We start from the raw sequence: 16,801 nt of genomic DNA on the forward strand, positions 1-16,801 counted from the left end.
TATAAAAAATAATACAATGCGAATACAATATACAACTCTCAACTCAAATGTATCTATCAAAATTGCCGTCTTTTCGGAAAATATTCTGTTATCACCCCGGGCTTTATCATTTTTTAATTGAGCAGGAGCACACAATTATCCCAAAATATTCAAAATATAATTCAAATTCAAACAAATAGTTTTAATAACAATACCAAAAAAAAGAAAACCTTACATTGCCACAGACGATAAACAATTTACAATTCCACACTCCCACAGATTAGATACACAGTGGATTGGTGGATACACAGATATAAGTAATAATCTTTACTCTTTCTTACTTTGACTATTTAGACTATGGACCTGTTTCGCAACCAAATTCACCAACAAAAAAGTCTGTCGTTTTTTGAGGTGGACGAGGTAAACTCACACATCACAAATATTTAATACCATTAAATATATTCTGTGTCCATACACTACACACAACTATAAATTTGACTCGCAATACACAGACGCGTCATTTTTACACAGACTAAACAACACATCGCTTAGATTATTCACAGAATACATAGATAGAATATTCGATTACTTGATCGATTTCTTGCTGTTCATCGATTCTTTTTATAAATTGTGTTTACAAATGAAACTTTACTCCATCTTTTACTAAACTACAAGTTTTTAGCCGTTTTATATGCCATTTAACTACATAAACCGGGAGCTCATTACACGACAAAAACGATTACAACAATGAAACATCGATTCTATAGCAACAGTTTTTATAAACGCGTTAGATCATTGATTCTTGATCTTTGACAGAAGGGTAACGGTTTACAAGGCAGGTCCTTTCTTTTTAATGGTCTAAGGGTAGTGTAGGTGTTTTTCAAAAAGCTCAAAATAGCAAGAGCTCAGAGCCATAAGCCAGTTTGAAAAATTCAAAGTTTCATCTCAAACAGGCTAGAACTCAGTGCCGTATGACACGTAAGGCTAGTTTAAAAATAAACGCAGAAGTGTCGTGTGGCTCAGTATTTCCAATTTTGTATTAAAAAGTTTTTTAATAGGATAATTATACGTTTGGGATGTCAGAACACGTCCTCCCGGCTGAAGAGCCGGTGCGTTTCATAGCCCCGATAATTCAGGACAATCCCACAGGATGGGGGCCCTGCGAAATGCCGGACCAATTCAGGGATATGCCTTACCAGCCTTTTAGTAAAGGCGATCGTTTGGGGAAAATCAGCGATTGGACTGTCGTCCAGGATAAGAAATACCAAAGTAAGAAACCTTTGCAAAACACTTTTACATGAGTTTAAATCATTTACAATATCTGCTTTGAGGTTATATCGTAAAACTTTTACTTTCCATTTGAGCGTAATCTATTATTGAAATAATACTTAATATGGTTTGTGTAACGCTTTAGACAAGTACGCGTCTCAATTCGGCGCTGGTTCGTCGTACGCCTATTTCCATGATGAAGATGAGAGTACATTCCATCTGGTTGACACGACTCGCGTCCAGAAGCCCCCGTACCAACGCGGCAGGGCCCGCGGTCAGCGCGGACGTGGTGCTCGAGGAGCCCGTACTCCTGGCGGCATGACAACTTTGAGCAAGGTAGGTAGTTAAGAGAGTTTTGATTAATCTATACAGTATCCTGAAAGTTACGGTATAAAATTCCATCCTCACTATCATCTTCATCCATCATTAACAAACCCATATTTGGCTCGCTATTGAGGATAAGTCTGCTCTCAGAATGAGAGGGGTTAGGCTAATAGTCCACTAAAGTTGTTTTTTCAGATAGCGAGTAACAGTTTGTTTCGCTCTTGAAAGTTTGCCACATTTTCAATAATAGTATGTATTGTGGAAGTCATAACTGTCACTATCCATGCTATCTGAAAAACACTACCTACTCTGGCCCAATACAAATTTGCATACTTCACACATATAAAATAATCAGATATGCAGTATTCCTCACAATGTTTTTTCTATACTGTTTGAGACACTTATAATTTCTGAAAATGCACTTATCTAAAGTTGGCGGTGCATGCCCCAAACTGAATTGAATTCAGAGGTCATGTTCACTGGGCTATTACCAATCTCACTGTCTTCTCTATAATACTTCATAATTACTTATCATACTAATCTAACCATCATTGATCTATACCACAGCCTTTCTGGATGAGTACTGTTTATCAACAAACAAATTAAAAATGAGGGTACAAATCACTAGTCATTTCACACCTAATAATAATTATAATTAACTTCTTCTTAAATTAATGAAAATAAATTTGATTAATAAGCTTGGAATTTACAATTAATATATTTTATAAACTAGTTTACCCCCATGACTTTGTCCACCCTTACACCTATTTAATCCAGCTCTCTTGCAAAATCCGTTTGTAGTACAAATCTATTGTAAACAACCTCCCTGCCAAATTTCATCTTTGAATGTCAAATGGTTGTCAATATTTCAAGATGCAGCTATATAATTATTAACATTATACCAGTGTTGAATTTCCATGTCACAATTCATTATAACTACCTGTTATAATGACCATGTATTTGTTTAGCAACGTGATCGCAAGCTGGGCAAGAGATGGGGCCAGAGAGGTGCTCCTATGAAGATTCGTGATGCGTCAGTCACTGTGCGACCCACTTGGGTCACTATTGAAGACATGGACTTCCCCAGGCTGGCTAAGCTCTCGTTACCAGGAATTAAAGATGGTATGATGGTATATTTTGTAATTGTAATGATTTAACTTTGATTTCCTTAACTTTCTTTTTCTATTTGGATCTACGATTAGTAGATTTAAGCTGGTGAGTTGTGCGACTTTGTTGTGAGTGTGCAATTTCCTTAACTGATGAGCTATTCGTTTTGTCCTTTTGCAAAGGTATCAGAACTACTTTTACTAGCATTCATCATTACCAACCCATATTTGGCTCACTGCCGAGCTAAAGTCTCCTCTCAGAATGAGAGGGGTTAGGCAAATAGTACACCCACTGACTCAATGTGGATTGTCAGGCTTCAAACATGCAGAGAATTAAGAAAATTCTCTGGTATCTTCACTATGTTTTTCCTTCATTGTTTGAGACACGTGACATTTAATTTCTTAAAATGCACACAACTGAAAAGTTGGAAGTGAATGCCCTGGACCAGATTCAAACCCAGTGTGGGTCCAAATCTGGTATGGTGAATCTGGTAACTCTGGAATCAGAGGCAGAGGTCATATCCTCTGGGCTATAATAGCATGTTTTCTACTAAGCATTATTATATAAAAATACTTATTAATTATAAAATGCACAAAACTTGGAGGAGACAGGAAATAACATATCCCAGTGGAGTTATAATAACAGTTAAATTAAGCATGTTCCAATATCAAAACTGAATAGCAAATTGGCACATACTTTACCTACTGTGGAAATTCCATGCCAATTATTTGTATAGCTTCTTTATTCACAATTTATTTAACTATTAATATTATTAATTTCAGGTGAGGATATTGCGTGCTGCGGTACCTTGGAGTACTATGACAAGGCTTACGACAGAGTGAATGTGAAACATGAGAAGCCACTGCAGCGCATTGACCGCATCTTCCATACGGTATTATTAAATTTTTTTTATACTTTTTCTCTTGTGTCACATATTGGACATGCACAAATTAATTGAATGCTATGATATTTGAATCATTTTTGTGTGAAAATACAGCACTAGAAAGTGGTGAAGAAAATACATGAACCTATGTGTCAAAATAATGGTATAAAACATAGTTATAGTAAACCGCCGGAAAGTTAGACTATATGCAAACAAATTTTTTCCTGAACAAATTTTTCAATTATTTGGTATCTTTAATGTACCCCGCCACAATAGAGCACGGAGCAGACAAGTGGCCGTTCAGGTAATATGTAAGCGAACTTATTACAATTATTTACCACCCCCAACCCCCCTTGTCAGCAAAAATAAGTAAAGCTCACATGCATTTTTATTTATATGTGGCAATCTCCGAAAACGTTTTCAAACATAGACAATGTGGGTAAAAAAATAATAACTACTGCTGGCGTAATTACCATCTGGTCCCCACATTCCCCTATATCATCAAAAATAACCAAAGTGCAGACCCCCTGCCCCCTATACTGATTACGTAATAGTTGAACGACCACCAACTATCATTTTGGAAACCCATGAAAGACTCAATCTGGTAAGTCAGATAACTACTACTAGCGCTCAGTAGGAAAAACCTATGTATCTTAGTGCAGGCACTTATTAGACACTGTGGAGTCAATAGACACATGTTCAATCTTGAACTCCGGGACACAGATCTGTGCAGACTCTGCCTAGAGGCAGAGGAAACACCTATGCGCCTATCTTATGCAATTGCCCAGCTCAAATACATAAACGCAACCTCCACTTAGGGCATTACACAGTGAACCCAGAGGAGGTGAAACACATCCGAGCCAAGAAACTGCTGCTGTACCTGGCAGCAACCAATATTGGAGGGGAAATCTAGTCAGTGGCGATCATAATAGATCTGTAACGATCAACATGATACAGGGACCTCAAGAAGACCTGCAGGGAGAGAAAAAGAAGTCAGATAAAACGAGCCATCTGTCAAGGGCCTTGAAATCGTAAAACCTAGCAAGTGATGTCTGCCACATTACATTTCGATCATGTTCCTTCACCCAGGTCTCTGTTTCAGGTCACAACCACAGACGACCCTGTAATCCGTCGCCTGAGCAAGACCACTGGCACGGTGTACGCCACGGACACCATCCTCGCCACCATCATGTGCTGCACGCGTTCCAACTACTCCTGGGACATTGTTATTGAGAAGATTGGTGAGTGTCTGCCAGAGTCAGTAATCCACACGATTTTTTTACAGAACTCAACAACTATGCTGTATTTCAAATGACAAAGATGCTTAGAGAAGGGTGATGGAAGAGATGTGGTCTGTGGTCCCTTCCCTACTTGAGAACGATGTTTTTCCTTCACCGTTTGAGACACATGATATTTAATTTCTTAAAATGCACATAACTGAAAAGTTGGAGGTGCATGCCCTGGACCAGATTCGAACCCACGCCCTCCGGGATTGGAGCCAGAGGTCATATCCACTGGGCTATCATAGCTCTTTGTCGTAAATAACAATTGTCGTAGTATATTATTACAATTAGTATAAAGCTGCATGCTCGTAGATACAAAACTAATACCCTCATCCCTCCCTTGGCTATGGACTGGAAACACCAACTATAGGACAACATTTCTACTGTCTTGTTATTAAATTTTTCTATACAAAAAGACATGAATTCACTATAAATAATCTCTTTTACAGGCGACAAGTTGTTCTTGGACAAGCGCGACAACACGGAGTTCGACTTGCTGACGGTGAACGAGACGTCGGTTGAGCCTCCCGCCGACGACGGCAACTCCATCAACTCGCCGCGCAACCTGGCACTGGAGGCCACGTTCATCAACCACAACTTCAGCCAGCAGGTACAAATTCCATCAACCACAACTCTAGTTTAGTAGTAGGCACGAAATAAGTTTGAAGTAAACCTTGTTCGTGGTCAATACGTTACGAAAAGTGTATTAGAGCGATGCCTGCTGCCATCTACAGGCATAGTGAAACACTGTTTGTGATTTTAAACTACCAGTAGATGGCGTTCTTAGAGAACTTTGAAACAATCCCTATTTGTACACTTCAAGACCCTGTTGCGATTTAGTTATGCCTGGGACTCATAGATGGCACTTTGTTATTTATTTTTGAAAGAAGTTTTACTTCAATTATATGGTCTACAGCATATTCGGTTTTTTGTGCGCAACTTGTAACAACTTACCGCAAAATCTCGTTCTAAAGGCTTCATACAAGTTTCATCATTTTGGCATCTCCCAACATGCAGAATGACTATAGGCCATTGTCATCAATCTTTGGACAAATTATTTTTTTTGGTCACTTTATCAACTCGACGTGAAACTTTGCACTATAGTTATTAACCACAATGTCAACAGACAGGTGGTACAAGTTTTTTTTTTCGGGGCACAGCTAGGATTTTCCCAAGTCAGTGTCTCTTGATTCTTATTACTTGGGTATCTTTAAAACAAGAGTTTTCTAGACAAACATGTCCTACTTTAGACTATATCTACAATTAAACCTTTGCCTATCTATACTAATATTATAAAGAGGTAAAGTTTGTAAGTTTGTAAGTTTGTAAGTTTGTAACAATTTTTTGAAATGGGGTAATCTTCGGAACTACTGGTCCGATTTTAAAAATTCTTTTACCAGTAGAATGCTACGTTATCGGTAAGTGCTATAGGCTATATTTTATATTTCTATCATATATAACTAATGAGTTATCGCGGGTTTTCTCTTACAGGTCGGACCGAAAAACTTACTTATTCGCATGCGCTGCCTCAACCATTGCGTATAACTGAAATAAATGTATGGAGGCTTTTTGAACCTTTAAAAGTTCTACAAAAAAGTCCGCGACACCATATATCTATCTTTTATATTTTAGCAGATATAGTACCTTTAGTACTTTAATAAATTATTTAAATTTTAAATTAAGGTTTACGTCATTATTTACACAACTAAACTTAAATCATTATCAAAATAAATTATTAAATAATCACAAGAATATTATGGAGATAAGATTTGCCCTTTACAGTATGTTAATTACTTAAATAGTTTCGGAGATAATACAAAATTTCTAAAAGACGCAGAAATTCCGCTATATGACGCCCGGCGCTTTCATTTACGTAGTTCCCGTTCCCGTGTGAATATGGGGATCAAACATAGCCTATGACACTCGCAAATAACGTAGCTTTCTATTGGTAAAACAATTTTCCAAATCGGTCCAGTAGATCCAGAGATTACCCCCGACAACCACACAAACTTTACCTCTTTATAGTATTAGCATAGAAGTCGCTTGGGAAATTATAGTCTTTTGGTCATTGCACCACGCACAAAAGGCACATAGGGGTAGGGAAGGGGTAGGATAGAGGTAGGGTAGGGGTAATTTAGGGAAAGTGTAGGGTAGGGTAGGGTAGGATAGGGTACGGATAAGGTAAGGGTAGTGTAGGGTAGGGGCAAGGTAGAGGTAGGGGAAGGATATGGAACGTATAGGGTAGGGGAGGAGTAGGATAGGGGTAGGGTACGGGTAGGGTAGGATTAGGGTAGGGGTAAGGTAGGGGTAGGGTAGGGGTAGGGTAGGATAGGGTATGGATAGGTTAGGGTAGGGGTAAGGTAGGGGGATGGTAGGGTTAGCTTTAGGGGTAGGGTAGGAGTAAGGTAGGGGTAGGGTAGGGTAGGGTCGGGTATGTTTACGAGCAGGGTAAGGTAGAGGTAGAGAAGTTTACATCAATTTTTACGCGGACGAAGTCGCGGGCGTCCGCTAGTGTAGGATAAAAAAATAAAAACATATTTTAATTTTAACAGGTACTGAAATCTGGTCCCACCGAGCCGAAGTACAAGTTTCCGGAGGCGAATCCGTTTGTGTCTGAAGAAGAAGGCGAAGTGGCTTCCGTCGGGTACCGCTACCGCAAGTGGAACCTCAACAATGGAGTGGTGAGTTATATGAAATACTAGTCGAGCCCCGCGACTTAGCATGTTTTTCAAGAAAATCCGCAAAAACAATGGGAAAAAAAATACCTATATCTTGCTCAATAACCTCCTTTAACGTCCAGTAAAAGTCCTATTAAAATCGGCCTGGCCTTAATTCCAGTAATAAAAAAATTACACATTTTTTTTGTTGTACAAGTCTCTGCCACTAGCGCATTTACCTTAAGACGGCTGATACCTTACCTAATACCACTAGGCCTATGATAGCCTAGACTAGCCTATAATAGAGTTATTTATGATTTTATAATATTTCTTTTTCGTGATGGTGATTGCAAATGAAAGCAATATAAAGACAAAATTATCAAGTTATACCTTGACCTTTATCTTTTTATCTTAAACCAGCTGACTGGCAACTGTTCTGTCATTCATTTCATTTCATGTCATAGGTTCTGGTAGCTCGGTGCGAGCACGACGCAGTCATGCAGGGTCCGCAGAACGAGACGCAGTTCCTGACTATCAAGGCGCTGAACGAGTGGGACTCCAAGGTGGCCAATGGGGTGGAGTGGCGGCAGAAGCTCGACACTCAGCGGGGCGCCGTGCTAGCTAACGAGTTGAGGAATAATTCCTGCAAGCTCGCCAAGTGGACTGTTCAGGTATGTTAAATCAACTTTCCTGATGATGACTCCAAGGTGGCCAACAGGATGACATTTCACTCCGTTACAGTGTTAAAGTTTTTAACACTTTCGCTGCGGCACTTATTTTTCTGTATTTTCCTCTGGTGCGGTACGAGGTTCTTAAAACTCATACTAAAACTTTATGTGGTACGAGGTCCATCGACCTCGTAATTTTTAAACGCGCTAGACGTACGAGGTCAACTGACCTCGTACCGTTACCGTAGCGAACGTGTTAAGGTAGGCCTGGGCCGAGCATGGCCAATTCCCTTTGTAAATGCAATAGGAAAAGTGTAATCAGGCGAGGAATTGAGATGCGTGCTGCCATCTACAGGCACAGTAAAACAGTGTATGTTATTTCAAACTACCAGTAGATGGCGTTTTTAGCGAACATTGAAACAATCCCTTGCGGTTGCAATGTAGTTATGCCTCAGGCTCATAGATGGCGCTGTGTGTGTTTTTTTTTTTAATTTGAAAGAAAGGACATGTCCCAATTTTGTATGGAGGCTAAGCCTTTGTTCCGAGTGTCAACTAAGCAGAATAAATTATTTTTATCTAAAAATAACTTAAAATATAGGGCTTAAAACCCAAATTAAAAACAATTTTGGAACTCGCATGTTTTTTAATTAATTAAATAAAATGTAATTTTTTCATTAGATGACAACATTAAATTAAGAATTTTTATCATGGCAACATGCTTGTAACTTACACCCTGACAGATTGTCAATGACTTTCGTTTAATAGCATTCGTTAATGGTGTTTTAAAGCAATTGAAAGTTTTTTTTAATGCTTCTCTGTCTACGATTTAATGTTTATTTTTAACTTGTGTCTTATTGACATTTGACAATATTACATGACATTGAAAGCTTACACGGATACGAATTCAATTCCAGGTGTTTTATTGGCTGTGTTGAACACTTTCACTGTAAATAAATAAAGATGCCATTTATTCTCAAAAGTCTTCACCTTTCATTTTTGTTAGTATTGTTAGTATGAAAAAATATATATATACTTAATTAATATGGTGAGTATGTTAACAATATCTATGAGATTAGAGCCCCTTCTCGGGTAAAGGCCTCCTCCATTCTTTTCCATGATTCCCTTTCCTTTGCTGTTCTCATCCGCTCCTCCCCGGCAGTTTTAATGATGTCGTCAGTCACTTTTACTGTATTGTCTGTTTAATTTGTAGACTAGGGAGCGAAACAAAAAAAAATATTCATCTAATTAATGCGGGTTCCAAAAATTCTGATAATTATTTTCTCATCAGCAATTTGTATCTTCTATCCGTAAAAAATACTATCGAACTGCTTAAAAATCTATACTTATAATAAATCTGTAGAGAGGTCAATTCTGTACATGATATATATTTCCAAAGTAATTATCAGGGGGTGATTAGTGATCGATACTGATGCCAAAAATGCAATCAGTAAAATTTTTGTCTGTCTGTCTGTATGTTCGTTATAGAAACAAAAACTACTGGATAGATTATAACGATACTTGGTACAATTATTCTACATACTCCTGGGCAGGTTATAGTATACTTTTCATCACGCTACGATTAATAGGAGCAGAGCAGTGAAGAGAAATGTTAAGAAAACGGGAGAAGTTACTCCATTTCTTAAGCTTCCGTCGCGTGTACAGCCTTGATGGTTAAAGCTACATAGAAATCATGTATGACGGAAATGTTCACCTTAAAATTATTTAAAAAAACACAACGGCATATATATGTCTATATTTTATGGTTGACTCACAATAACACGTATAACTCCCAATAGCTTAGCAGTTCGGAGCTTTCTTATTATATTTGTCTACTCTTATGTTTATAAGAGGGTAGGGTTAAGGTAGGGTAGAGGTAGGCTAGAAGTAGGTTAGGGTAGGGTAGGATAGAGGTATTTAAAAGTTTAAATCGATTTTCACGCGGACGAAGTCGCGGGCGTCCGCTAGTAAATAATAAAAGCCCATTTTGGGACATGTCCTTCAGTCGTGTGGTCTAAGGCACATTCGCTGTTGTGTGCGCAGGCGCTGCTGGCGGGCTCGGACCAGGTGAAGTTCGGCTACGTGTCCCGCACGCAGGTGCGCGACAACGCGCGGCACGTGATCCTCGGCACGCAGCAGTTCAAGCCGCACGAGTTCGCGGCGCAGATCAACCTGTCCATGGACAACGCGTGGGGCATCCTGCGCTGCATCATCGATATCTGCATGAAGCAGAAGGACGGTGGGTTACTGCACTTAAAAATAAATATCTTGGCGGAGTTTGTTGTGGGCTCTTCCCGGACGAAGGCGCCCTCGTAACTTTAATTTTAAGTTTTCGACTATTGTTACCACCATTAGATTAAATTAAATTATTACATAATCTTGACCTTGCAAAAGTGCTTGTAAACTAAGCCTAATTGAAATAAATGAAATTTGAATTTTTTTAAGGGATTAAAAAAAAAGAATGTTAGCCATATATTTTTTTATAATACGGCCAACTAGCTGACGCCGTTCCCATTCCTGTAGGAATATGGGGATAATATATAGCCTATAGCCTTCCTCGATAAATGGGCTATCTAACACTGATAGAATTTTTCAAATCGGACCAGTAATTCCTGAGATTAGCGCGTTCAATCAAACAAACAAACTCTTCAGCTTTGTAATATTAGTATAGATATGACCAATATTCCCATTACCCTCCAACTAGTCGGGAATGACTATGCTAGGAGTGGGTACGACAACAGACCAACGGGGCGAGGAACCCGCCGCCACTCCTCGGTAATGAGTCCAACCGCTGTTACCGTTGTTAACGTTGTTGTATATAAGTTAATAAATAAAAACTAATGAAGTTTCTCTATATTTATTTATTTATTTTTTCTTTTGGGTTTATCTGCGATCAAGTATCATAACTATAAGCAGATGTGTTCTGTAATAACTTCACTTTTCGAGTGTAGTCCCCAGTGAGAATATCCCCTCATGGTTTTGTAGGTTAATAGGTTTAAATAATGTTCTTTCTTTTAAGCCTGTTCTGATATGTTCTGTGAATCAATTTTGAAGCCGCTAAGTCTTCGCAAGTGACTACAGTGCGAAGACTTAAACGGACCAAACCATTTGAGTTAGTGTTTAGTGACTAGTCATAGTGTTAAGTGCTACATGGAAAATCACGTTAGCAAAGTGGCCTAAAGATGTAATAGTTAGTGAAGGACTAAGATTAAGTTATTGGACATTATTATTTATTTTAATTCTATATTGCACACAAATAAGATACAAAAAATAAGAGAAAAAGAAACAGAAAAGTAAGATGCGCAAAGGCGGTCTTATCGCTAAAAGTCCAGACAACCTTGAATGAAATATTCAAAGAAAGGAAAGCGGATAGTGCAATATAACATACTTTTCTAATTAAACTATTAAAAATAATATACTAAATTAAACTACATATACAATTAACATACTAAATATACATAAATAAAAAAAAATACGAGTACACCTAAATACATAATTAATATATAAATACATCTACATACATAATAAATAAACAGAACTACTTAAATAATAATTATTATAGTATGGTTGATAAGTAATAATTTAACATTATCATAGTATAATAAGAATTTGAATATATTATAAGTTTAGGTTAAAGTTAAATTACTAATTAATCACATAAGTGTGCTAGATCGTGCGTCGCTCTTCGGCTGGCATATGCTAATCAAAATATGCTGGCATATGCTGGCATATGGCACCGTTAATCAAATAGTTAACTTCGTTAATCCGCTACAAAAAAAGTTAGCTTCGTTAAATGTTAAAGAGTACATTCCGGAAGAATTAACGCAAGTTAACGTTAATCGTTAATCCGTTAATATGACTGGTTAATATTGCATTTCTATATCATTGTGTGAGATCCCCATTGGAAAAATAAAGGTGAGCACTGGGGAAAAGTGCCATAATTTGTTTTAACTTGATTTTATCTATAAATTTAATATAAATATACAATTTGTTGATTTCTTTGAAAAAAAAATCTTTCATAATTTCTTACTTGTCTAAACCTATCACGTCGCGCGGTAAATAGTAGGCATTAGATTAACGATTAACGGACTTATGCATATTAACGGAAGTTAACGGGTCCGTGAACATTTTTAAAAGTTAACTTAAAAGTTAATCCGTTAATCAAAATGTTAACTTCGTTAATTAACGATTAACGGATTAAAGAGTTAATGCCCAGCTATGGCTAAGCCACGGCCGGAGGGCAGTTATGAGCGGCTCGGGCATCTGTAGATACCTGGGTAGGTCTGCCGAAGCCATGGCTTGAGGCCAAATCACAAATTCACGGTCAAAGGCCGGAAAGCCACGGCTGGAGGGCACGCGCGGCCTAGTCGGAGTTATCAATGTTTTCATATTGTGATGATCGCGTAAACGTAAACGCAAATTTCTAAGCAGTTGAAACAGCGCCATCTAGTGGCACTAACAACTGTTTCAATTCCTTACATATTCACGTTTACGTTTACGCGATCGTCAGTATTGAAAACTTCCACTAGGCACTCTGATCATCGTTGCCATTTTTAATTACTTACTTTCTTCACATAACGTTCTTTCTACTTTGTAGGAGAGAGGAGGATAATTCCGTTCGGACCAAATTTTGAAGTTCGGTTTTCAACTTCACATATAAAAAAGTAACAGTTCAAATAATTTTGAATCATTATAACTAATGTTATTGAATAAAGAAATTTCAAACAAATAATTTAGTGTCCTCATAAGACACACTACTTATTCTTAAGGGACGGGACAGGACTTAATCATACGGGAAAGGTATCTACGCGGGTGAAACTGCGAGGTTTTGCTAGTTGTAAATAAGAACTGTTGTGTACTTAGTACAATATTAAATGAAAAGATAAGTTTGTAAAATGGTGGTAAACAAAAAAAACCATGGCTGAGTTTGTTATGGGCTCTTCTCGGACCGACTACTCTCTCGGACTACCTGTATACTTACTGGTACCACCATTAAATCATGGCAACTTGACTTTTCAAAAGTGCTTGTAAACTAAGCCTAATTTAAATGACTGATTTTTTTTTTAATATGAACGTCACTTGTTCCAGGTAAATACCTGATAATGAAGGACCCCAACAAGCCGCTGATCCGCCTGTACGACATCCCGGACAACACGTTCGAGTCGGACGGCTCGGAGGAGAGTGGGGACGAACCCGCGGACACGCCCTTCGCGCCGCTCTACTCCTACGGGAACTCCAAACGAGTGTAGGTTTCAAACTAGATTATAGGCCAGGAGCTGGTGGTTGCAAGTACAGTATGGCCTTATCGATTTTGTTATGCCTATGTACGGCCCAGCGTGAATTCTCGAAAATACAGACATACCTGTCAATCATTTTTATGAAAATATTATTATGTTGAAAAACTATTGGAAATTACATCGTTTCCCAACCTGTGGTCCGCGGACCCGGGGGTCCGCGAGTATATGTGTGGGGGTCCGCGGCTTCATCTCTGGGCCATACATAATTGCTAATGTCTCGTATTTGAAATACTAATTTGAATATTGAAAGGGTCTGACCTTTCACACGGATCTTACTGCTTACTTCAACTTGAACGTTTTTCCTATATTTCATAGTAAACAGTTATAACTACCTATTTTTTATCTGTAATATCTAAAATAAATACCTAATCGGGTTTTTTTACTGTTTATTTTATTAAGGGGGTCCGTGAAAACTGTGCTTGATTTCCTTGGGGTCCATGGCTGAAAATGGTTGGGAAAACGCTGGTCTAGTGTCGATATAAAAGTGAGTAAACCTTGAGATGTCGCGTATTGTGACGAGATTCCTCTCTCTGAAGCCTTGACTACCAGTTGCTTAGGCACTCAAACGCCAGCGGAAGGGCTGGATTTTATTGTGTAAACTTTAATAATAAAATACAACAAATTTGCCACCAGCTCCCTGCCTATAACCAAAGTAGTAACTTTTGTATAACCTTACTAAGTTAATCAGATGTATTATTTCATATTATTATTCGGTGAAATAAAAATCTTTTGGTCACATTATGACTTTTATTTAAACAATATTTTATAAAAACAAACACATACATTTACAATAATATTTCGAAAATTTAACAATAAATATTGATCATATTGTATGGTTCCCTGTCTTTTCCGAAAGCGTGTATCCAAGGTGGATTTAAACAGGCATAGAAAATCGCTCTATGCAAAATTGGTCAATTATGACGTCACGACTACATTAACTGCAATACCTTGGAGTACACCAAAGTTACTCTATGTTCCACAATTCAATACTATTTTATTTATTACTCTACTATTGCTCAATATTAAGGAGTCGAGCGTTGTTTCATAGAATTCTCGAGTAAGCACACTGTTAGGTACTGTGGCAGTGGTTCTAATGATAAAAACTTCATCGTATATAAAATCTTTTTTCATAAAAACTAAGGTATATGCAGATGGTTGAACCTAGGATTTTTCAGATTTTATTCTAGCATTCAAAATCCCTAATTTCTAATGCCTGTAAAATTATATAAAATTGTTTAAAATTACATTTAGAATGCTAAAATATCCCTTACAATTAATTGTATAGATATTACTATCAAAAGGCAGTATCTGTAATCTGATAAAACTAGCAGTTAAAAATATTAATGCCTCTTCAATTAAAGTGATGGGAGTTTGCCGTCAACATTATTCAAACAATAAAATCAAACAAATATAACAATAGAGATGCAAACAATATAATTATAAATATACTAAACGCAAGGTCAGGTCCAATGATAAGAACTCTCGATACCTTTACAAAGTAATGTATTGTATTACAGATTATGTACTTACCTGAAAACGCATTACTAAAATTAATTTTGCATAACAATCGCATACATATAGCATACATGAGCTGTGATAGCCCAGTGAATATGGACCTCTGCCTCCGATTCCGGAGGGTGTGGATTCGAATCCGGTCTGGGGCATGCACCTCGCAACTTTTCTGTTGTGTGCATTTTAAGAAATTAAATGTCACGTGTCTCAACGGTGAAGGAAAACATTGTGAGGAAACCTGCATACCAGAGAATTTTCCTAATTCTCTGCGTGTGTGAAGTCTGCCAATCCGCATTGGGCCAGCGAGGTGGACTATTGGCCTAACCCCTCTCATTTTGAGCGGAGACTCGAGCTCAACAGTGAGCCGAATATGGGTTGATAACGACAATAATTGGAATTGGAGAAGGGGCAGCAAAAACCCTCGCTACGCCACTGCATGCAACAATAGAAAGTGCAGATAACAAATAAGAAATTTCAAAATTAGTAGGTGTTATTAACACCTACAGCACGACAGATTGTTCAAATAAATTTGTATTACTATAGTCTGGCAAGTTCATTAATAACACTCCCATGATATGCGGGCGTCGGGTGAAAAGACCGCGCGGGTGCGAAATCGTGCGTGCGGGGAAGTGACGTGCATCAGTCGTGGGTTTTCATTCATCGCTACATGCCCCCCGCGACCTGCGCGCAACATCGGGAGTGTTACGAACGAAGTTGCCAAGCTGTAAATAAAATAATAAAGGCACTAGTGATGGAAACTTTCAATAACTTTGTAACTTTTCACTTTGGTAAATATTTTTACTAAAGATTAAAATTAATATCAATAAAACTAATATCATCAGAACGCATTTTCAACCGAGCCACAGGGCATCAATTATTTCTCATTTGATAACGCACTGACTAGCAGCTTAGCCTTATGGCTGTAAATGTCAATAGATAGATAGACAGAATTGATTACCCGACGATTCAGTTGATAACGCGCTTACTATTAGGTTACTCGCATCACCGCACACGCCAATCATAAACTGTGACGTCATTCGCTGCAAGGTATCGGTTTGTGATTGGCGCTTGCGGTGACGTGATATATCACATCACTGCAAACCTATAAACTATATACCTACTCAAAAGTCGCCTCACCTGGTTGCTAATTAATTCACCTACACCAAAACACAATCAAGTTTTTATTAACGGTAAAAAAGTACCTTCAAAACAACTATATTTTTAACAACTTATCAACTAATTTCCGACTTTTTGAGCGCCTCTGCGTCCTCGTTTTCTATTCGCATGTTGTCCTGAACTTCCTCCAAGCTCTTGCCCTTCGTTTCCGGCACGTAGAAGTATATGAACAATATCCCGGCATATGCTATACTGGCAAACGACCAGAAAACTGTAAAATGTCCGAACCCATCCTTAATACCTTGGTAAGACTTCGTTACGAAGAAATTTAATATACAAGCCATCATAGTCGCCGCGCTCGATGCAGTAGTCTTAACGTTTAAGGGAAATAACTCTGCTTGCATTACATAAGGCAAATTCCCTATACCCGCTGCATATAAAATGTTAAAACCTAACACTCCAACAAGAGGCATCGCTGATATAGAGGACAAAGTTCCCGGCCCTACGTGCATGTAGTCTTGTAAGAAGAAATACAATCCTACTATAGTCAAGGAGACGGCTACCCCGAAACTGGAAGTCAACATTAGGACTCTGCGGCCGAAGTACCCAGCCAGAAATGTTGCTCCGATTCCTGGAATAATGATCGCATAGTTAAAATATATAGATTAATATATGTAATTTGTTACAAATATATAAAAAAAAAAAACAT

At 38.0% G+C, this 16,801-nt stretch overlaps 2 protein-coding genes across 3 annotated transcripts in view; one reads left to right on the plus strand and one right to left on the minus strand.

Annotated features, from left to right (window-relative positions):
- The first annotated feature begins 947 nt into the window (after positions 1-947).
- Positions 948-14,202, plus strand: LOC112044772 (eukaryotic translation initiation factor 3 subunit D). Its single transcript, XM_024080727.2, has 10 exons — positions 948-1,248; positions 1,394-1,584; positions 2,541-2,694; positions 3,462-3,571; positions 4,665-4,803; positions 5,295-5,455; positions 7,398-7,526; positions 7,967-8,173; positions 10,211-10,406; positions 13,256-14,202. Exons 1-10 carry the CDS (start codon positions 1,056-1,058, stop codon positions 13,414-13,416), a joined length of 1,641 nt encoding a protein of 546 aa, XP_023936495.1. The 5' UTR covers positions 948-1,055; the 3' UTR covers positions 13,417-14,202.
- LOC112044788 (zinc finger protein 25) overlaps positions 14,049-16,801 on the minus strand; it is a 38,259-nt gene continuing 35,506 nt past the window's right edge. For both annotated transcript variants that reach the window (XM_052884120.1, XM_024080751.2), the window contains one exon: positions 14,049-16,723. In XM_052884120.1, the coding sequence (XP_052740080.1) occupies positions 16,209-16,723 (515 nt within the window). In that variant the 3' untranslated portion in view covers positions 14,049-16,208. The remainder of the gene's footprint in view (positions 16,724-16,801) is intronic.

This window comes from Bicyclus anynana, chromosome 11 (assembly GCF_947172395.1).
Source record: "Bicyclus anynana chromosome 11, ilBicAnyn1.1, whole genome shotgun sequence".
NCBI classification, from domain to species: domain Eukaryota; kingdom Metazoa; phylum Arthropoda; class Insecta; order Lepidoptera; family Nymphalidae; genus Bicyclus; species Bicyclus anynana.

Bases quoted from the DNA above. Each gene is read 5' to 3' on its own strand.
- LOC112044772 (XM_024080727.2), top strand. From the start codon at position 1,056: ATGTCAGAACACGTCCTCCCGGCTGAAGAGCCGGTGCGTTTCATAGCC. The intron at 5,456-7,397 runs GTACAAATTCCA...TAATTTTAACAG, and splicing joins ACCACAACTTCAGCCAGCAG to GTACTGAAATCTGGTCCCAC. The intron at 10,407-13,255 runs GTGGGTTACTGC...CACTTGTTCCAG, and splicing joins CTGCATGAAGCAGAAGGACG to GTAAATACCTGATAATGAAG.